General features: G+C 41.5%; 2 protein-coding genes across 4 annotated transcripts in view; both read right to left on the bottom strand.

Annotated features, from left to right (window-relative positions):
* LOC113169764 (collagen alpha-6(VI) chain-like) overlaps positions 1–7,568 on the bottom strand; it is a 45,510-nt gene extending 37,942 nt beyond the window's left edge. For all 3 annotated transcript variants that reach the window (XM_026371447.1, XM_026371448.1, XM_026371449.1), the window contains exons 1-2: positions 7,498–7,568; positions 849–918 (exon numbers count right to left, since the gene is read on the bottom strand). The gene's annotated coding sequence lies outside the window, so the exon portion shown is untranslated. The remainder of the gene's footprint in view (positions 1–848; positions 919–7,497) is intronic.
* Positions 7,569–14,290: 6,722 nt separating this feature from the next.
* The window catches only part of LOC113169891 (collagen alpha-6(VI) chain-like), a 36,210-nt gene continuing 28,720 nt past the window's right edge, over positions 14,291–21,780 (bottom strand). The window contains exons 28-40 of the mRNA XM_026371663.1: positions 21,051–21,086; positions 20,852–20,914; positions 20,696–20,758; positions 20,436–20,471; positions 20,317–20,353; positions 20,035–20,046; positions 19,165–19,658; positions 18,492–18,588; positions 17,449–18,096; positions 17,226–17,313; positions 16,074–16,231; positions 15,494–15,547; positions 14,291–15,122 (exon numbers count right to left, since the gene is read on the bottom strand). Of these exons, the coding sequence (XP_026227448.1) occupies positions 14,923–15,122; positions 15,494–15,547; positions 16,074–16,231; positions 17,226–17,313; positions 17,449–18,096; positions 18,492–18,588; positions 19,165–19,658; positions 20,035–20,046; positions 20,317–20,353; positions 20,436–20,471; positions 20,696–20,758; positions 20,852–20,914; positions 21,051–21,086 (1,986 nt within the window). The 3' untranslated portion in view covers positions 14,291–14,922. The remainder of the gene's footprint in view (positions 15,123–15,493; positions 15,548–16,073; positions 16,232–17,225; positions 17,314–17,448; positions 18,097–18,491; positions 18,589–19,164; positions 19,659–20,034; positions 20,047–20,316; positions 20,354–20,435; positions 20,472–20,695; positions 20,759–20,851; positions 20,915–21,050; positions 21,087–21,780) is intronic.

The following is a 21,780-nucleotide window of genomic DNA, read 5'->3' as shown; positions in this document are numbered from 1 at the left end:
TATGATCTCTAGTTTTCATCCCACAAGTAGAAATCAGCTCATTCATTGAGAACTTCACAACAAAGGGACTGATGTCTGTGCACATCGCACGGCAGCTGTTCACTCGCCATCATTCTCTGTCACTTCTCGTATCTTTGGTTTAAAAGTCTATTAGTGAGTTGTTTCTATGACAGAATTTCTTTTTGAACATTTCTTCCCACGTTGGGCCGATGCCTGCTTGTGTTGCTCTGTCACCGTGGTTTTAATGTGAGATTCAAAATGAAGCTGGTTCAGTCTGTATGTTCTCTGTGAACGGGATAATTAACCCGGACGAGCAGCCTTTAATATTTTGATTGTGTTCACTGTTGTGTGTTGCTGATGCAGAACCTGTTGTTTGTTTGCCTTTTGCAGATTGCAGAAGAAACAAATGCAGGAACTTTTCCATCACAGCACAGAGATGAAAACTGGTCGACGAAGGATTCGCCATTTAAAAATCAGGTCAGGACTGGTATCTGCAGGAAATTCCTCATTGAGCATTTCCGCAGCAGAAAAAAAAAGCACGAACATCCTGGAAGAAGTTGGAGCTGAAGAGGATTTTGTAAATACAGCACTTTGATCAGAACTGCACCAATTACACATCTGATTAATGAGCTGATCCCACAAACACCAGCTTCAGCTGCAAATCACATTCCAGGACCAGGTTTTTCCTTCCAAAGCACAAAACCACCAAACTAACCTGTGGTGACATTTTGACTAAATGAAGTTTCACAGCTGGTGAGAAGCTTTGAGTGTCTGTTTTATGATTCAGTGAAAAGCCGGAAACGGAAAGAGAAACCAAACAACTGGCATCAATGGAGGACGCTCGTTACCTGGCACAGAATCAGCGTTTGGCCCAAAGACACTTCAGCAGGAGGACAGGAGACCCAGAGACTGATGATCCTGCAGCACAAAAAAAAACAAAGACACTGTTGTATAAGTACACAGAGCGTAAACTACTAATACTGCCACTACTGCAAATACTGCACTGTAATTATTACAAAGACTTTCAAATACAAATACAGGACAGGGTTCCATGACGGTTCTTTAAGGTTCCCGGTGGGACAGGATATAAAAAGTATTCTACAATGTTAAAGTGCAGAGAGATGAGAACAACAACAACAAAGAAAAACTGTAAAGAAATAAAACACAGGCCAAACAGACACAAAGAGAAGTTAGGAGAAAACGAACCACTGCAAAGAGAAGAACGAACCAGCTTAAAGATGCTCAAAGATGCTCAACAACCACAAAGACAGAAGGAAATGCCCTCAGTATCTCTCCTCTCCTACACGACAGACGGAGTGTATACAGACGTGAAGAGAGGACTTCCTGGTTGGAAACAAAGTTTAAACAGGAAAAAATACGTCGAGCTGTGACTTGAAGGAGCCAATCGACTGAAGACTCGTCTGTCTGCAGGTCAGTCGAGCACGAAACAGATCAGCTTCATTCTTTTCTTTACAATTTTACTTTCTATCAAAGCAGTTTAACAGGGAACATGACCGCTGGAAGCAAAAAGAGAAGTTTGCACTGAAGAAGACGCCAACTTGAGTAGTTTCAACCTGTGTATGTGAATGCTGCTAAACTTCACTTTGACCTTCAACAGAAGGTGTGGTATAATTGCTTTGACTTCAGATCTGATCCTTCATCTGCTGAAACCTCACTGATAGTCTGGTCTTGTCTGGTAGAGACTGACTCAACAACCATACAGGGAAATCTTCATCAGAGTTGAGCCGAACCAAGACCAGATCCCTGAGTCAGGGTGTCGACTGTGCATCAGTCACAGTGACACATAAAACCAGCATCCATCGCTTTCTAGGGAGTGTGATGTACTGTACACGCAGCAGAACCTCCAGCCTGCTGAAGAGTCTGAGGGGAGGGACCTGCACCCTGAAACAGTCCGCCGCCCCCTGATAATGACTGTACATTTAGAAATGTAAACTCTGACCAAAAAAGGTCTTGGTCTTCTTCGTCTGTATCACGTCTGTGTTGACTTGCAGCAGCTCTATGATATACACACAGGAGAAACCTAACGTAAACACGTCATGCAAAAGGATTTAAACCCTGAAATAACCACAGTTAAGCCCTTTTCACATTATCACAGCTTTTGTGCACGGCTGTGGTGACGTGCACAGAGCTCAGTGACACTGCTGCCCTTTACAGTGGTAAAATAGTGGGAGGGTATATCTGCACCATATCTTCATTCATCGTGGTTCTAAATGTCATCAGAAAGATCACAGAACTAATCTGAGACTTAACGTATGTATGAAAATACACAAGACTCAACCCAAGTGATGTGCTACTGATAAGACATGAATAATTCACGCAGCGACAGCCGCTGTTTCCCTTGGTACAAACCGTTGTACTAAGATAGTGATGGAGGCAGAGATGGTACAGAGGACACAAAAACATTAAATCAAATAATGATGATGATGATTTGTTCATGCAGGAGGTAAACGTACTTAAACCTCCTTCTTAAGTAAAAGCAGCAGTATCACTGTAGAAATACTAAGTTTGCCGTCATGTATTCAACATGGTCTTGAGTAAAAGTACAGGCTGAATCAGCAAAATGTCCTTAAACTAACTAATTATAGTGTTGAATTAAAGAAGACACATTTCTTTTTAGCTTATGAGCACAATAACGTTTGTGTACACAAGATCCTGTCTCAAAAAAATAGACAGGTTTCAGAATTCAGGACGTCTCAAGACCTCACGTAAGTTCTAAGTTGCTACCTAACTGAAAACACCTGTGTGTGTGCAGGGGGCTCAGTGTACATTAATAAATCTTAGTCCTCGGAGTACATCTGTCACATGGCTGAGGGTGGGGGCCGAGGGTGGGGGCCGAAGGTGGGGGCCGAGGGTGGGGGCCGAGGGTGGGGGCTGTGCAAGTCTGTAAAGTCCCCGATGGCTGCAGCAGATCTTTGAGTTACACTGAGCAGAACTGCTTCAGTACGGAGGTTCACCAGTGACCAAACTGAAGCCGCTTCAGTACGGAGGTTCACCAGTGACCAAACTGAAGCCTCTTCAGTACGGAGGTTCACCAGTGACCAAACTGAAGCCGCTTCAGTACGGAGGTTCACCAGTGACCAAACTGAAGCCTCTTCAGTACGGAGGTTCACCAGTGACCAAACTGAAGCCTCTTCAGTACGGAGGTTCACCAGTGACCAAACTGAAGCCTCTTCAGTACGGAGGTTCACCAGTGACCAAACTGAAGCCTCTTCAGTACGGAGGTTCACCAGTGACCAAACTGAAGCCTCTTCAGTACGGAGGTTCACCAGTGACCAAACTGAAGCCGCTTCAGTACGGAGGTTCACCAGTGACCAAACTGAAGCCTCTTCAGTACGGAGGTTCACCAGTGACCAAACTGAAGCCTCTTCAGTACGGAGGTTCACCAGTGACCAAACTGAAGCCGCTTCAGTACGGAGGTTCACCAGTGACCAAACTGAAGCCGCTTCAGTACGGAGGTTCACCAGTGACCAAACTGAAGCCGCTTCAGTACGGAGGTTCACCAGTGACCAAACTGAAGCCTCTTCAGTACGGAGGTTCACCAGTGACCAAACTGAAGCCTCTTCAGTACGGAGGTTCACCAGTGACCAAACTGAAGCCGCTTCAGTACGGAGGTTCACCAGTGACCAAACTGAAGCCGCTTCAGTACGGAGGTTCACCAGTGACCAAACTGAAGCCTCTTCAGTACGGAGGTTCACCAGTGACCAAACTGAAGCCGCTTCAGTACGGAGGTTCACCAGTGACCAAACTGAAGCCTCTTCAGTACGGAGGTTCACCAGTGACCAAACTGAAGCCTCTTCAGTACGGAGGTTCACCAGTGACCAAACTGAAGCCGCTTCAGTACGGAGGTTCACCAGTGACCAAACTGAAGCCGCTTCAGTACGGAGGTTCACCAGTGACCAAACTGAAGCCGCTTCAGTACGGAGGTTCACCAGTGACCAAACTGAAGCCGCTTCAGTACGGAGGTTCACCAGTGACCAAACTAAAGACAAACGTCCACTGAAAGGTCTGAGAAAACAAACGCAGGACGTTTCAGGTAAAAATTAGATTTACTGTTTGTGTAAACTGCCTGAAACTTAGTCACGAAGAAGAAAATTAAAACAAGTGTATAAAAGTATTCCAATTCAAATTAAAGTACTGCAGTTCAAATTCCAAATACTGATACTAAGTGTATAAAAGTACTGCAGTTCAAATAAAAGTACCGCGGTTCAAATTCCAAATACTGATACTGAGTGTATAAAAGTACTGCAGTTCAAATTAAAGTACTGCAGTTCAAATTAAAGTACTGCAGTTCAAATTAAAGTACTGCAGTTTAAATTCCAAATACTGATACTGAGTGTAGAAAAGTACTGCAGTTCAATTTAAAGTACTGCAGTTCAAATTAAAGTACTGCAGTTCAAATTCCAAACACTGGACTGAACTTTCCGCCCACACTCCTCCTCCCAAAGTTCTCATGAGTTGTTGCAGTAAACGTTCAGAAACGACAGTGAACATCTGATAAGTCTCACATTGATCGTTAGGCTGTTAACATAAACATTAACAAGTTCCTAAAGCTCAATAGAACTTCTACTAAAGTTCTTAAAGCTTGATAAAACTTCTACTAAAGGTACTAAAGCTGGATAGAACTTCTACTAAAGTTCTTAAAGCTCGATAAAACTTCTACTAAAGGAACTAAAGCTCGATAGAACTTCTACTAAAGTTCTTAAAGCTCGATAAAACTTCTACTAAAGGTACTAAAGCTCGATAGAACTTCTACTAAAGTTCTTAAAGCTCGATAAAACTTCTACTAAAGGTACTAAAGCTCGATAGAACTTCTACTAAAGTTCTTAAAGCTCGATAAAACTTCTACTAAAGGTACTAAAGCTCGATAGAACTTCTACTAAAGTTCTTAAAGCTCGATAGAACTTCTACTAAAGTTCTTAAAGCTCGATAAAACTTCTACTAAAGGTACTAAAGCTCGATAGAACCTCTACTAAAGGTACTAAAGCTCGATAGAACCTCTACTAAAGGTACTAAAGTTTGATAGAACTTCTACTAAAGGTACTAAAGTTTGATAGAACTTCTACTAAAGGTACTAAAGCTCAATAGAACTTCTACTAAAGGTACTAAAGCTGGATAGAACTTCTACTAAAGGTACTAAAGCTCAATAGAACTTCTACTAAAGGTACTAAAGCTCGATAGAACTTCTACTAAAGGTACTAAAGCTGGATAGAACTTCTACTAAAGTTCTTAAAGCTCGATAAAACTTCTACTAAAGGTACTAAAGCTGGATAGAACTTCTACTAAAGGTACTAAAGCTCGATAGAACTTCTACTAAAGTTCCCAAAGCTCGATAGAACTTCTACTAAAGGTACTAAAGCTCGATAGAACTTCTACTAAAGGTACTAAAGCTCGATAGAACTTCTACTAAAGGTACTAAAGCTCGATAGAACTTCTACTAAAGGTACTAAAGTTTGATAGAACTTCTACTAAAGTTCCCAAAGATCGATAGAACTTCTACTAAAGGTACTAAAGCTCGATAGAACTTCTACTAAAGGTACTAAAGCTCGATAGAACTTCTACTAAAGGTACTAAAGCTGGATAGAACTTCTACTAAAGGTACTAAAGTTTGATAGAACTTCTACTAAAGGTACTAAAGCTCGATAGAACTTCTACTAAAGGTACTAAAGCTCGATAGAACTTCTACTAAAGGTACTAAAGATCGATAGAACTTCTACTAAAGGTACTAAAGATCGATAGAACTTCTACTAAAGTTCCCAAAGATCGATAGAACTTCTACTAAAGTTCCCAAAGATCGATAGAACTTCTACTAAAGGTACTAAAGCTCGATAGAACTTCTACTAAAGGTACTAAAGCTCGATAGAACTTCTACTAAAGGTACTAAAGCTCGATAGAACTTCTACTAAAGGTACTAAAGCTCGATAGAACTTCTACTAAAGGTACTAAAGCTCGATAGAACCTCTACTAAAGGTACTAAAGTTTGATAGAACTTCTACTAAAGTTCCCAAAGATCGATAGAACTTCTACTAAAGGTACTAAAGCTCGATAGAACTTCTACTAAAGGTACTAAAGCTCGATAGAACTTCTACTAAAGGTACTAAAGCTGGATAGAACTTCTACTAAAGGTACTAAAGCTCGATAGAACCTCTGGTTATTTATTAATCTGGAAGGTACTGTGGTCGGTACCCCTGGATTACTTTAACATGCCATGGACAGTTCTGTCAGGGCTGAACTTCCATACAGTCGGACTCTGACTTGACCTGAGGCTCCTAAATGTTTCTGAGCAGCAGTCATCAACAAAACAAACGTCTTTAACACACAGAATGAGGAAAACTGAGGACAGTGGACAGCAACTTAGTGTGGAGGGAGGGTGTTTAAAATATTTGTATTTATATATATATATATTATATACTATACTATATTATACATTATATATTATATTATATATATATATATATCATGCTCACATCTTGGAAAGACAATCATACTAAGAAGATCTAGAAGATTTGGTACAGAGCTCATGTCATTAGTGAATTAAACAACAAGTAATGTGATCTGAGGCAGAAACATCAGCAGCTCACGATCAGTAATAAAAGCTGAGAGTCCATAACTTCAGCAGATGATGTTCATTTAAAGTCAGACATAAAAAGTGACTTTAGCTCTTCAGTCAGTTCAACACCTTTGAAAAGAGTAAAACTTGAAAACATGGATTTAACTCTATTTAAGAGTTATGTAACATTACTCACTCACTGAAGCCTTTCAAATGAACTACTGTCCTGTACTAACCATATGGAGTACTGTACTGTGCTGTGCTGTACTGTACTGTACTGTACTGTACTGTACTATATTGTACTGTGCTGTACTGTACTATATTGTACTGTACTGTACTGTACTAACCATATGGAGTACTGTACTGTACTGTACTGTACTGTACTGTACTGTACTGTACTATATTGTACTGTACTGTACTGTACTAACCATATGGAGTACTGTACTGTACTGTGCTGTGCTGTACTGTACTATATTGTACTGTACTGTACTGTACTGTACTATATTGTACTGTACTGTACTAAATTGTACTGTACAGTACATTTTAACAAAAATTCACATTCAAAATAAAGAGAAAGGAAGATGAGACTGAAATGCGCCTTTTCCAGGTAAAACAACTGAATTTGATTTCCAAGTCCTGTTTTCTTACTCTCATGATCCACACTGAGTAAAAACATTCATTTCTATGAAGTTTAGTGAGCACAGCTTGACAGATGAGCACTCATCCATGAAGCCCATCCTGCAGCAGCTCTGACCTGAAACCACTCAAATGTGGTGAGATTCAGGTAACCGACAGCAATTGTACAGTCTTCATGCATTAAGCTGTTTTTCTGGTTCCCTGTCCCCTGTTGGTTCCCTGAACTCTGTCTTTCTGGGTATTTTTCATTCATGCACCGGAGTGAAGAGACACGTCAAAAGAGAGTCACTTACAGATCTGCTGCTCTGCGTCCGAGCCCTCTGCACGCAAAGCACAAAAGTCCCACTGCCATGTAAGGAGGTGCAGGCTTGTTTCTGCAGGAAACAGCCCCCCACCCCAGCCATACCAAGGCTGACTCCTCCCACAAAGATACAGGGAAACATCAAAATACCACAGAAGTACCTTCTCAGAAAGAGGTTACGAGAGATGAGGTGATGAAACTTCTGTTATTTCAAAGTCTCTAAAAAGCAGATTCCACATAAAAACACTAATTATGTTGGAGGCGTCATTTTTGAATTCAGCATAAAATCACCTGATTCTGTTGCTTTTACTGAAACACGCTGCTGCCTTCTTTCCTTTTTTCTAATCAACAATCAATCACTGGCAGATCAACATGTCCAGGGCTGGATTAACCTTCTGAGAGACTGTAGCTGGGTCCTACCGACCCCCACTATACAAGGCAATGTCATCTTTAGTTTAGGTCCTTGGAAGATCCAGATTTTGTTAAACTGCTTTTAAACTAAAACATGTTTCAGAAAGATGAAACCACAACAAAACCCTGGACGTTGGATGTGAGATACATATCGTTTGACAACAGAAAGACATCATTTGGTTTTTGTTGGATGTCACATTGTGTTCAATAATAATAATAATAAAAAATACTTTATTGATGTACTGCCAGACAGGACATGTCGGCACTACTACGGGATTTTGGTGTCTTGTCCAAGGACACCTCAGCAAGTAGCCAGGAGGAACTGGGAATTGAACCACTCACCCTGGAGTTTTTAGGCAACTACTCTACCACCTGAGCTACTGCCGCCACAAAGATCATCTCCTCCACTGGAGGTGGTCCATTTAAGGAGATGATGGTGCTTTGATAAAAAATACTCACATCAACATGCTGATGTTTAACAGCTGGAGGACTTTTATTCTCTTTCTTTTCTGAACACACACAGCTGTGGCGCAGACCAGTACAGGTCACATCGAAGGGTTCAGAGAACAAAAGCAGCTCCAACCAGTTGCAGCATATTTCATGGAAATTAATCATCCAGTCTGTGAAGCTCTGTTTGTTAAAGAGAGGGAGAGAATTCACTTCTGAAGACAATTTGGATTTTAAACTGGGTGTTTGCAGCCCAATAGGACTAAATCGGTGCTTGGATTTGAGACCAATTCTGTAGCTGCCCCCTAATGAGACACACACACTGTGTGGTCTTTAGGTGACCCAGTAAACTAAGACCCTGCCCTTTGCTGGAGACACACCTTACACATCCCCCATCCAGCCAGTCTATGGCTTTTGTGTGTGAGGCTACAGAAAGTGAAAGAGTAATGTGGTCTTCTACTGCACTAACTAAGAGTCTGGTTAGTTCCTGAAGCTGAGGTTGGTAGGATGTCTCTGTTTGGAAGAGAGAACTAGGAGCTGATGGCTGCTATCTTTAAAAAAGGTGGCAGATGGAGCCTCGTACTTGTTCCACTTCGTCTCAGCACTCAGGAGCGCAGTGCATTGTTCATGGCTCTGGTCAGTGAGTCATGAAGTGGGAGCTGATGTACGGGCAGGCATCGAAGACAGAGGACAGAGACTGTCCACACAAGTAGAAAGTGGATAGATAACACAAAGAATAAAACAGGAACACGCTTAAAATGAAACTGTGGTCCAACCAATGACTTACAACGAATGACTAGCAGCATCTGTTGTGGTCATTAGGAAACAAATGTTCTTCCACAGAAGTCACTATCTGGAGGATTCCTCCCAGTCCTGTGATCCTAAATCATTGAGGAGGAACGAACAGCAGCTCACATCCTCATCATCATGTTTACTGTGTAGCAACAAGCGTCTCACACACAGAGTTGAAGGTCATGCTGATGACACAAGCACAGGACTAATGATAAGGTCTTACTTTATTAGGGAAACTGCAGCAGATGACGGCGCTACTGTGGGGTTTCAGTGTCTTGTCCAAGGACACATCGACATGTAGCCACGAGGAACCAGGAGTCGAACCACTGGTTTATAGATGACTGCTCTACCAACTGAGCTACATGTTGTGATAAAACAGTGGATAAGATGAAAAGAGACACTTCAGGGTTTCCCTTTTATTTCCTGGACAATGGCCTCACCAGAAAACCATAACTAATAAGACTGTTACGTGGTTCTGCTGCTTTGTTAACTCTCGAGTGAGTTACACACATGAGCATGTTTATTTCAGAGAACACAAACTGATCACTGCCACATGTTCACATCCTGTTCAAACACACAGCGTGTTACTAAACGCTCATCAGTGATGGATGTGACCCAGGAAACAGCAGCTGGCTGATTCCTCTCAGCCTATCAGAGTCTAAAGCTTCGGGACTAATCAAACCAAAACTACTACGACTGTACAGATGGAGCCAAGACTAAAATCTCTGAGCACAGGATCAGTAAAACCTACCAGGATTAGACCACTCACACCTTAAGCTGTAGCTGCACAGACCTGTTTTCATCTTTACGCTCTGGACGATTAGATTGTGATTCACAAAATCCTGCAAGAACATTACACCTTGTGTTTTCTGCTGTTGTCTCATTGTTCAATGGCACAATTAATTACTGGGACTATAGATGTGGACTAACAGGCCCCTAGTCCACCTAGTCTGCTCAGTAGGCTGATGTCATGCACTGCACCTTTGTTGTTTCTGTTCCAGGACACACACAAAGACTTTGAAGTTAAACTAACACTGAAATTCTGAAACTCAAACCGAATCACTCTTCCTGTTTTAGTTATTAGAGCTTCTAGAGCTGTACTCTCCACAACAGGTCTAACAGTCTCGATGACATGCAGCTGCTCCTTCTGATGCATGATTACTGGCAAAATAAAACCTGATAATGTCCAGGAATAATTTTTAAATCTGGACATAGAAGCAATCTGTCTCTGTAAAGCATTGTGTGCTGCAGCTTGTAATTAAAAGGATAAGAAATCGAGAAAGAGCAGAAAGGGCTTTAAGAAAAAACGTGTGGTCTACTTTAATTAAACCCAACAAAAGTGGCCAAATACAAACACTGAATCCCAAATTAAATCTAAAAATACCAATTTGTTTAACCTTCACTTGACAAACCTGCAAGTGCTGTTTCCACATGTGCAGTGATAAAAACGCTTCAACGATTGAGCATGAAGGTGAAAAGAGAAGAACTAAAACAGTCCTGCAGACAAGCAGAGACAGTCCAAAGAGAAGAAGAAGAAGAAACGCTTTTATTTGTCATTTGTCACATTTACATGCATTTAACCCATCCCCCTGGGGGAGCAGTGGGCAGCTACATACAGCGCCCTGGGAGCTAGCGTGGAGTGTCTCGCTCAAGGACACACCTGGTGTCTGTGAACCTTCTGCATCCAAAGCAGATGATCTACCCACTGATCCACCAGGCCGCACACACACACGTCACCATGACATTTGATATCAAACATGATCATAAAGTTTGATTAACCATAAACAGAGAGACCAAGTCCAACACAAGCCTGATTATTAGAAAACCAAACTGTCCAAAGGGTCATTCAGGCTGCAGCTGTTTATCACGTCCACATGTTGAGGTTACGTCTGTGGTCCCAGCACAGGAGGCTGCTCGAGTTTACGAGCAGAGCGTTGTCTTTATACTGAGAGATACTAAAACAGTGGCCACAATCAGTTAGTAGTTCATGTTTAGTTATATACGGTCACTCTGTTCCCCTCTGTCTACACACTCACACACACTCCTATTACTCTACAGTACCAACACAGTGATGGAGACAAGGAACAGAAACATGAACAAGTTTAAAAACACAGTATGGTTCATTGTGAACCCATTAGTGGTAACTGACACTTGTCAGTAATTTGGGGTTAATATACTTGTCATGTTCCCACCCTCAGACAGACTGACCTGAATTCAGGCAGTAAACTGAAGATTTAATGAACTTAAAGCAGTTTATTGTGTTTTGGCAGCTTTAAACTGATCATTAGTGATGTTCAGGGCTGGGTCATTATAAAAATCTCTGTTTCACACTTTGGTCCAGATTAAGACATCTGCACAGCTCTCGCTCAGACTGTTGTGAAACTCTCTGAATCCTGATCATATTAACCTTTTGTTTGGAGATACATGTCACTGGGAGTGTGGAAAGTGTTTTTACATATTTTGGCTGCTTCATGTTGAACACAGAAGAAAAAGACAAGAGGCTGGAGAGTGATAATAGAAGGAGGAGGGATTTCTGCTGGATTCAGAGGTTAGTCAGAGCCTGAGCTAAAGATAAATACATTTACACCCACGCACACACACTCCCACACACACATCTAATGTCCATCTAACGTAATGTAAGCACCAACATGTGGTGAATAAACACATACTGTACAAACGGACCTGTCAGTTTGACTGAGCACAGTTTACATCTCCAAAGTATACTTAGGAGATCTCACAGATGTCTGCAGTCTGCTGGTCTTTTTATATTGCCTCAGTCTGTACCACTCACTCCACTCGTCCTTTCCTTTTAGGACACATTCTAAATGTGTGGCAGGCTCGGGCAGAGGCCAGTGCACATTAGGAAGCGTTTCACCTCAGGCAAACCTTTTTTCTGTCCAGACAGACAATAGACATCTTCAAGATAACAAAAATTACTCTGAAGATGCAACTCGCTGATGAATAACCAGTAAACTGTGGTATTTCATTTCCAGCAGGTTAGATTACTGCTATTTATTGTGTTTTCTCAAGTCTCTCCCAAAAACAGAACCTCTACAACAACCTCAGCCCCTTCAGAGTCCGAGCCAAGACCAAGACAAATGAAGACGCCTCAGCAGTATATCTATATTAATCTCTAAGTGACCCAAGACTAAATGATATCCATCTTAACCTTCAGATCTGTCTAGTCATCAGGCTGCAACTGTCCCAGACAAACTGCACTGAATCAGTTCACCACAGGGCTGCAACAAGCGCCAGTAAAACATTAAAGATTAGTCACAAACCTTCGTATCCTCCTCTACTGTCTGTTCCCATCTTTATTTCCTTTAGGGGTTCTATTTAAAGCACCATGCAGATACCCTGAACTGCCAAATGTGAGACAAAATGACACACACTGTGCTCAGGACCAGTTCTTACACTGACACCACAACTCCAGGATGTTACCTGATGTATTACACAAACTTAAAACTAAACACACTATTACACTAACTAACACACCAGTCCAGTCACCGACATTTTACATTTACATTCAGTTATTTATCAGACGCTTTTATCCAAAGCGACTTACAAGTGAAGGACAAGGGAAGCAAACAAAAGCAACGTGCTTTTAAAGAAGTGTTTCTGTTTCATGAGATGTACTGACACTGGTGCACAAGCAGGATGTTATCCCTTTACAAACCAGATAGAGACGTACATCTGAACAACCAGGGAACCTTTTCACAATGCCAGTTCTCCCTAATGCTCTTTGCTATGATTTGAGTCCTGGTCACTGCTGAGTTGGTTTAATGCTTTAAAAATGTTTGTCTGGTTGGCATCGAATCATCTGGACTCAGCTGAGTCTTACTCCTCTTCTCTCCAATAAAGCTTTTCCTCCTCTGACAATCTAACGAGGATTCAGGTCAACATGGTCAAAGTGTGTTTGTGAATTTGACTAGTGTGAAATTATTGTCTCTCAGCAGCCTGTCTGAATCCCTTCCTCCACAGTTGCAGTAGTAGTTAGAAGAACCTACCTCTCTCCTTGGACCCTCCGTTGGGATCAGTCTGCAGGCGGATCATCCTGGAACAGTTGTGGATTGGTGGTGACTGGCAGCGTTCTGGCATCAAGCCCTTTCTGCTCAGTTCTGCATCCACTCATTACAGAGAAACAGCTGCAACACAAAGAAACAAAACAGTGTCACAAAACTCAAACAAAAATAAATTTGACAGACTTTTGAGAAGGTTTTAATCAATATGTTACTTTGGTTCCAAAGGTACGTTACCTTTGTGCCCCAGGATTCAGCAGCACTGCCAGAAAATGACTTTAAGATTTTAGGGGTTAAAAATTTTGCTGACTTCAGCAGCAGCAGGAAGTTCCCACAGGAATGAAAGAAGACGACCATGATCCAAAGAATTCAGGAACTGGAGAATATCACATTATAAACTGGCAGTTCAGGTCCTGCTCAGTCACATTGGGATTCATACTAAATACCTCTCTGGATTCACTACGTAGCCTGGATTCTATAGAAATGAAGGTGAAAACTTGGTTTTAAAATGTCACACAGACCAGGTTCAAAGTGGTCTGGATTGGGTTAGAAAACTATGGAACTGACCTATTTATTTTAATGTTTTCACAAAGAAGAATATTTTATTCTATGATTTTGAACAGGTAAAAAAAAATATTCCTGTGTTTTCACAAAACTGAAAATGGGTTTTAAACAGTCTTCAAACTCTGGTTTTCAGAGTGCAGTGAGTTGTAAACATCTCTGAATAACAGCAGTTCACCATTGCTGCCACAACATCTGCCCTGAAAACACATCTGTGGAAGTTCTCAGGTACTAACCTGGTGCTGTGGCACAGCCTGCTGGTAGAAACAGAGCACAGCGGTTCTGCTGTGAGCTGTAGGTGCTGGATACACAGCGTTTCAGATCCGCGGTTTACATTGAGCTGGATCGAACTGCCTCAGAGAGGTGTTTATTCAAACATCGGATCATTTTGGAGGCTGTTGAACTGCACTGCGTTATACAGCGAGGTCTAGCAACATGACACAACAGAACACTGAGGCTGTTGGCTGTGATGAAGGATCACCAGAACACAATCGGTCACTTTAAGGGACAACAAGTAAAAAAATGTCGAGAACCACTCTATGGATCAGACTGAAAACACCTTTATTCTAATACTATGATTGTTAGTGTTTGGCTTTAAGACACCTTTACTTTCCCCCACCAGTCAAAGTTTAAGGTTGTCTCTCTCCCAAGTGTTAGTTTGTGAGATACAGAAATAGCACAGATGACTGTTTAGACTGAGAGGAAAAAATCGGATTTTTGCAGTAATTTCAATAATAACAAAGTTCGACAAAATATCTAATGATGATCCAGAAATTTTACAATGATTTCAAATTCTCCAGCTGCTCAGGAACGTCGGCCTTTAGCCCAGAGATAAAAATAGCACCTGATGTCAAGAAGTGTGTACACCTCAAGTTGGTTAGATACAGTACAGGGTGGAGTACATGTTTGTTGTACACGTGTTACTAAAGCCGAACAGCAATCCACAAAAAGAGTTTAAAACTAAAACGTCTTTGGGGGAAATAATCTTATATCTTATATAAAAACCCTAAATCAACAAGCTGCTGAGTTTTGGAACTGCTTTTCCCCCCAGATGCTTTAATTTGTAGTTGAACTGTGGATGAAGACTTTTAAATCTGCGATGCCACCTGCTGTTGTCCTTGGAGATTCAGAAGGTTTTCCTGATCATGTCGATGTCTTGACTTTTGACTTTTGTCATTGAAACGAGTTCACTGGTGTGTTCTGGTGAGATGGGATCTTCTTGGACTGAGACAGAGCTTTTTACACTCCTCCTCTGTCCTAAAGCGGTTTGCGTTGCCACCACAGCCGCCGTACCAGAAGCGAGAGCATCTCCCCTCGTTGCTGTCATAGAACCACATCATGGTGTAATTCCAGCAGCCGCCTATGTCATAAGCGAGGAAACAAGCATCTGGATGAAGACAGGAACGAGAGAGACTGTTAGTATAAGTCATTTTCTGACAGCATTCAGTTTAGTGGACGATATTATTCATGCAGCAGATTCTATACATACATATCTTTTCATAAAATTAGCTGCAGATAAAAAATGCACTGCATCTTTTATGCCACTAGGATGTGAACATTTCTGACTCTGGACCCCTTCAATGACTGAAAACAAAACTGCACACAGATTCTAGACGACAGGAGCTTTTTCTTTTTCACACAACTTAATACGAGTCATTTAAACAATGTGATCCGCCTGGTTCAATGCTGTGGTGGACAGTGGTCAACAGGGGAACATGATGTAATGTGATGTTGGGAACAGGTGGTCCAGTTTTTTACCTTTGGAGTGAGCTGGAGAGCTGGTTGACTGCGACTTCAACACGATAGCTGGACCTGACAGAGAAAACACTGTTAACGAGAGGCTGCAGAGCTTTGAGCAAACACACATCACCACACTGCACCCAGACATCTGAACAGCATAAAAAGCTGGGGATTGTTGATACGGGGTGATCATACAAAATCAAAGTTTACTGTACACTACCTTGAAGAAGAACTTTACCATAAGTTGGCTTTATTGCAGACGTAGTGCAACAATGTGTTGGTGTACCTCAGAAGTTAATGACATCCCTAATCTCAGCTCCTAACCTACCATTTCCTACTGATATGTGGATATTTACACATGTATTACATAAATACAGAAAACAATCAGTTGAATCTTTTAATGAAGAAGTTTGTAGAGTGTAAAATATTCCGATCCTGCACAGAGGAGTGTTTTAAACCTGAATATCAATATGAATTTAAACAGAACTCCTTTTGTGTCGGGAACTGAATCTACATTCATTCAACACCAAAACTAAACTCATCTGGCCAAAAGAGTGTACTGACTGTAACTCTGTGTACAAAGCAGTGTGTGGGCTACCATTGAGGTTTGCTCCAAAGACGGAACTCTGCCCATTTCCCCTGGTTCCAGCATTGATGACATCCAGCTGTCGGATCTGAGTATCTCCTCTTGTTTGCATCTGAAGCCTCTCGCCTGCCTCATCTCCAAATTCCTCCTCTGGCTCTGCTGACCCCATACTGGACACACAGACATTGACTTATTATTAAGCTAATACTGTTCAGATAAACAGAGTATAAACAGAGTGTAAACAGAGTATATAAAAGTGAGTGAGTTCCTTGGCTCAGATTTTATGTATGTGGTGGATGTTTGTCATAAATTTGGATTCAAAGAAACCTATTTATATTTGGCTTTGCTCACAGTCTCAGAATATATCTCTGGTCAAACTGATGTAAACTCATTTGTAGTCACAATGACTAACATTTGCAGAGCTAAAAGAGAGCAGATATGGAGCTGGATTCAGCAGGTGGACACTAACACCACTTCAAATGTGATGATCACATTAGTCTTCTTCTTTTGGACATGGAAATAAGCACGAAGCTACTTGATTAGACAGTGATAAAGTCAGATATAGTGTTTACAACGTCCAGCACTGCCCCATCGTGGATAGAAGACACATATTAAATTAGAAATGACAACATATAAATATGTCATTTAGTTATTTTAGGGACTACTGTCTGAGACTAATATATGTTATGAGAATATGAATGTGTATGAAAATGATAAAGACTACACAGGTCAGTGAGGTAGCACTAAAAGGAAAACGGGATACAAACTGGGTTTAATTTGAGCAAATTGGACTTTTGTCATTTATGATCCAAGAAACACAGAAACAAACTAAGGCTAGGTTCTGAATACTGTTGATAATAATGACACTAAAGGTGTGACAAACCATAGTTATTCACACATTAATTATTTCTCTTAATAACTCAATAAAAAAAATGTCAGTGGCAACAGGTGTAAAGACACAATGCAGAAGATGTTAAACTAAATTTTTAATTTAAAAAATAAAAAACACAGAGGAGGAAGTTGATTGTTTAGTTGATTTTCTCTCAACTAAACAATCTTGCAGCTTCACTTTAAAGTCATGTTTTTTTTTCTGTGCTGACATTAGATGATTTAAAATGCATTAATCTTGCTTTATTAATATATTCCTTTGGATGTGAGACTTACCCGTTCATGAACGTTAGCCTTTCATCAAGATCGGTCAGCCTGTCACAGACCTGCTTTGATAAAGGAGGAGGATACTCGTTGATTCCCTCTGGAACAACAAAAAGACAAATATATTCAAGTTTTTGTTACCTGAACTACTAAAAAGAAACCTGTCAGATGTTATGAATTTAAACTGGAGGATATCTGGAGATGAAAAATATTTGGTCCCAGAGTCTGGACTTACTGTTGAGGGCGGAGAGGAAAACCCTGAAGAAGCGTTGGGTGTAGCCCTGCTCATCTTCCTTCAGTCTGTCCACGTGGATCAGGTGCTGCTGTACGGGCACACTGGCCAGCTCCTCCACCTGTGTCCGGTTGTAGCGATCACCGACCGTCACCACGAACAGAGCCACCCCCTCACATTTGGCTTTCTGGGAAACGTAATGCAGCTTGATCTGGTCTTGATAAGCTGTCTGGGTGCCCACCACCACCATCAGCGCTCTCTTCCTCCGGGGGTAGGTGGTTTTCTGTAGCACTTCCCTCAGGCTGTACTCCAGTGTCCGTCCCATAGCCGAGGTGCCGCCCTGCTGCTTCATGCTCTGGATCTGGCTCCTCATTTGGATACGAGTTGCATAGGACTGCAGGTCAAACTCCAACTTGGGAGCCCGGGTGCCACTCTGGACCACAGCCACCCGGGCCTGGTTGTTATCCTGTCTGGGCTGCTGGCTCACAGCCAGCTGTTCCACCACTGAGCCCAGCAGCTGCTGCACGCCTGAAAACTCATCAGCCTGCACCTCTCTAGAACTGTCTGCAACCATGACCAGGTCCACATTGACACTCTGGGGCTTTGGGATGTCCTGGATGAAGAGGCACTCCTCAGAACGTCTGCAGGGGTCTGAAAACAAACAACAAATAAAACAATAGCAACTAGTTCTGAGAAGCAGCTACCTTCATTAGAACATAGCCTCAAGTTTTCTGGTGCATGCATGTAAAAAATGTATGTTACTTCTTTTATCTGAGGCAGAAAAGGTGGAGGAACTGCAAGTGCTGCAAGTCACTGATGTAGTAAACAAGCAGCTCAAGGACTTAACATATTCACAGCTGTTGCTTATTAATAAGGGTAAAATGAAGCTGTTTATCAACATGCAGAAATACTGAAAGCAAAGTCACAAAGCCTGGAGATGGTAAAAGAAAAAAGTGAGTTTAGTCTAACATACAACCAAACATGCAAGCGTGAAAAATGAACAATTTACATTCTATGTTAGAATAAGTATAAAGCTCCATGATTACCGTAACAAATTACACAGTTCTTGACAATCCTCAGCTCTGAAGCCATGTCCTGCTGCCTTCCCAGCACCGCGACGATGGAATTTCCTGTGTCGTCAACCTGAAATGAAACAGTAGCTGGCATTCACCAATCAATAAAATCTGATATAAATAAAATAACAAAAACATCTCTTCTCCTGTGTCGGAGAAGTGACAAGAGGATTAATTTAATTATTAATTATTATTTTAAAGTTTTAGGAACGTTCATCTTATTTGTAATTCTGAGGGGCCAAGAGCATGGAGGAGGAGTGGAGTCTGTCGTGACAAGAAAAGTGTGTTTTTTTTGTAGCCACAGCTGAAGTTGTGCCACAATAATAGGCCAACTGTTCATGGGGATTTTGGCTCTGAACGTTTGTCTTGTTATGGTTTAAAGTGTTGTGGCTCCCACATTTTAACAGCACGGTCACAGTTTTATCATTTCAGATATCCTACATTTAGCAAACAAATATCCAAAGAATGTTTAAAACTGAACACTGAATATTTAACAAATATCCAGATATTTGGGTCCAGCCCTGCTGGGTAGACTGGTCGCTGTCATTAGATACTGCTGGGACAGTGTACTGGCACTGACCAAGCTGGAGATGGCAAGCAAACCAAAACAGTTCCCAGCTTTTGAACTGCAGTGAAGCAAACTTACCTCCAAAGCTTGATTAATAGGTTGAATATTACGCATGGAAATAACTGCCAGCTTGATATTGAGGGCCTGGTGCTCCATTACGGCAGTAACAATGTCAGAATTGTCCTGGGACGGCCCATTGGAGAAATAGATGGCCACCTTCCTCATCAACACTCCTGCTCGGACTCGTTTGAAAACGTTATGAGCTACAAAGCGCATGACGGCTCCCAGGTGTCGCCGGTTGGAGGTTCTCTCCAAGGCGATGTTCTGCACAGCTTCGATCAGCTGCTTCTTGCGTTTATAGTCGTGGAAGCGGATCAGGTACTTGGTGTAGGTGCTGTATCCCACCACGGCAACCCGAGCGCCTGTTGGACAGTTGTTCTCAGCGATGGAGATGTTCTGCAGCAGGTAGAGGAGCGCAGAGCGCTGCCTGTCAAAGATCGCTGGGGTCACATCAACAGACATGTCCAGGGCAAAAACCAGCTCAGTGGGGAAGGCCGGGCAATCTGATCGACCTGCAAGGAGTAAATGTTGAGAAGTTCAAATTTCAAGTTCAGTTTAAATGTACCACAAACTGTCAAATCAACCATTTTTAACATTCTGCCCAAAAATGTTTTTTGGTCCTTTATTTTAACTTTAATATCATTTTATAACTAGTGCTGTTTAATGTTATTAAGTCCTTATTTACACACAGTAAGGTAAAATCACTTGGCAGATGCATAACCTCCTCTCAAAATCAGCAGTTAATGGTTTAAGTTCAAATATTACAAGATTGAACTTGATCATCTCACTCTTTTGACATCTCAAGACTTCGTTCACCAACTTAGATTTTACACTGTCTGCAATATTTTGTTCTGAGTAAAATGTAAAGTAAAATGCAGATGTACATACCAGAGCAGCATGCTGTGTAAAAAGGAAAATGATATTTATTAGAGTTAGGTAAGAGTTATCAGGAATTAACGGACATTTTAACATCAATTATTTAAATCTTTCATAGCTTCATTTTATAGCTTAAATCCTGAAGTAAATGACTAGCAAATACATCAAAGCAGTCAAACACAACACGACTCAACACGACAGAAGTATCTCCTAAAAAATCAAAAGTCAATAGAGACTCATTAGAGGACTGTGTATTATTTACAAAAGAACATTCAAACACGTCTAAACACTTACCACAGTTATCTCTGATTTGGCCGATCAGCTCACACGTCTAAAATATAGGAAAAGAGGTTTTGATTAGTTTGAAGTTTCCTCTTTTTTTAGCAGGAGCAGTGAATTTTAGACTGACTTACAGACTTGCTTCTTTCTCCAGGTGGACCTTTTGGACCCTGGATGGTAGAAAAGTACAGACATTAATAAAGTTGACTTCTCTTTTCTGTCTAACTAATACCATTCAACACTTTCAGGTCAGAAACCTTGTGATGGCCAAATTAGAGGCTTGATATTCACCCAGAGCTGCTGTTTAGGTATTGATTACAAATAAATTATTACTCACTGATGTACCTGCTGCTGGTAAAGGTGATCGTTTTAAAAGATATTAGGATTCTCTCACCCTGTGCCCTGGATGTCCAGATTCTCCAGGCACACCTGAGCCTCCTTTCCCACCTGAGTTCCCCTGCATCGATCAGAGCAGAAACGAAAGCTACGTATGAAGTACAAAGTCAAAGTCAATGAAGAATACATGTTGTGTAGATGGACAGTAACTCACTCTTCGACCTCGGTTGCCTCTGTGTCCTGGATACCCTTTGGCTCCCTCCGAACCATCCTGCCCCTGAGGACAAGAAACAAGCAAAATAACAGTCATACCTGAAATTTGTGGACTCCCACGTGTTCAGCTTTTTTAATGTTCTAACTGTACACTTAGGTTTTATTAAGATTTGAATTTGTGTTAAAGAGAAAGATCTCACCGGCGCACCAGGGTAACCAGGAAAACCAGGATCTCCCTTTAAAAGAAAGGTAAGAGGTTACAATGTGTGTCTAGGTAAGGCACCTACAGTATCACAAGAGTCCACCAACACAAACTTGGTGCTGGTTCACAGCTATTGCTAGTGTTGGTTCAGGGCTGGTTCAACTTGGGAACCGATGTTTCTCCATGGGCTTGAACGCTAACGCACAGCCTCGTCCTTACATCACCAACAGCCGGCAACAGTAAGCACAACATGTCGGTAGAAGAGTTGCAGACTTTCAAGTCTTAAGTGTCATCAAAACACTGCTGCTCCAACACATACGTAGGGCTCATTGTTATCAGTATGTAGAGTAGTTGGTGTCGAACGTAGTAATTAGGATAATCTACATGTTATAAATCAAAATGGAGCTGAATAAAATTTATGAAATGCTGCATGATGACTTTTCTCTATACGGCAAAGCTTCAGCTGATCTAATTTTCCCGACTGAGAGCCAGTTCTTTGGCTCTTAAAACATAAAGAACTGTTCAAAATCAAGCACTGCCTGAAAACCAGCCCTGGAACTGGCTTGATAAAAAAGGGGTGTACACTGGCACTGCCCGTCCAAAAGCACAAGTCCTCCCCTGAATAGGTCAGAGCCTCCTATTGGATAATTACTGCGTGTATGATTATGTTTCACCTGCCCCCTGGTTATTGAACCCTAACTGATGCATGAGTAGCTTCTCATTTCTTA

This window comes from Anabas testudineus, chromosome 16 (assembly GCF_900324465.2).
Source record: "Anabas testudineus chromosome 16, fAnaTes1.2, whole genome shotgun sequence".
Taxonomy (NCBI): domain Eukaryota; kingdom Metazoa; phylum Chordata; class Actinopteri; order Anabantiformes; family Anabantidae; genus Anabas; species Anabas testudineus.
This window is presented reverse-complemented; position numbering and strand designations above follow the sequence as displayed.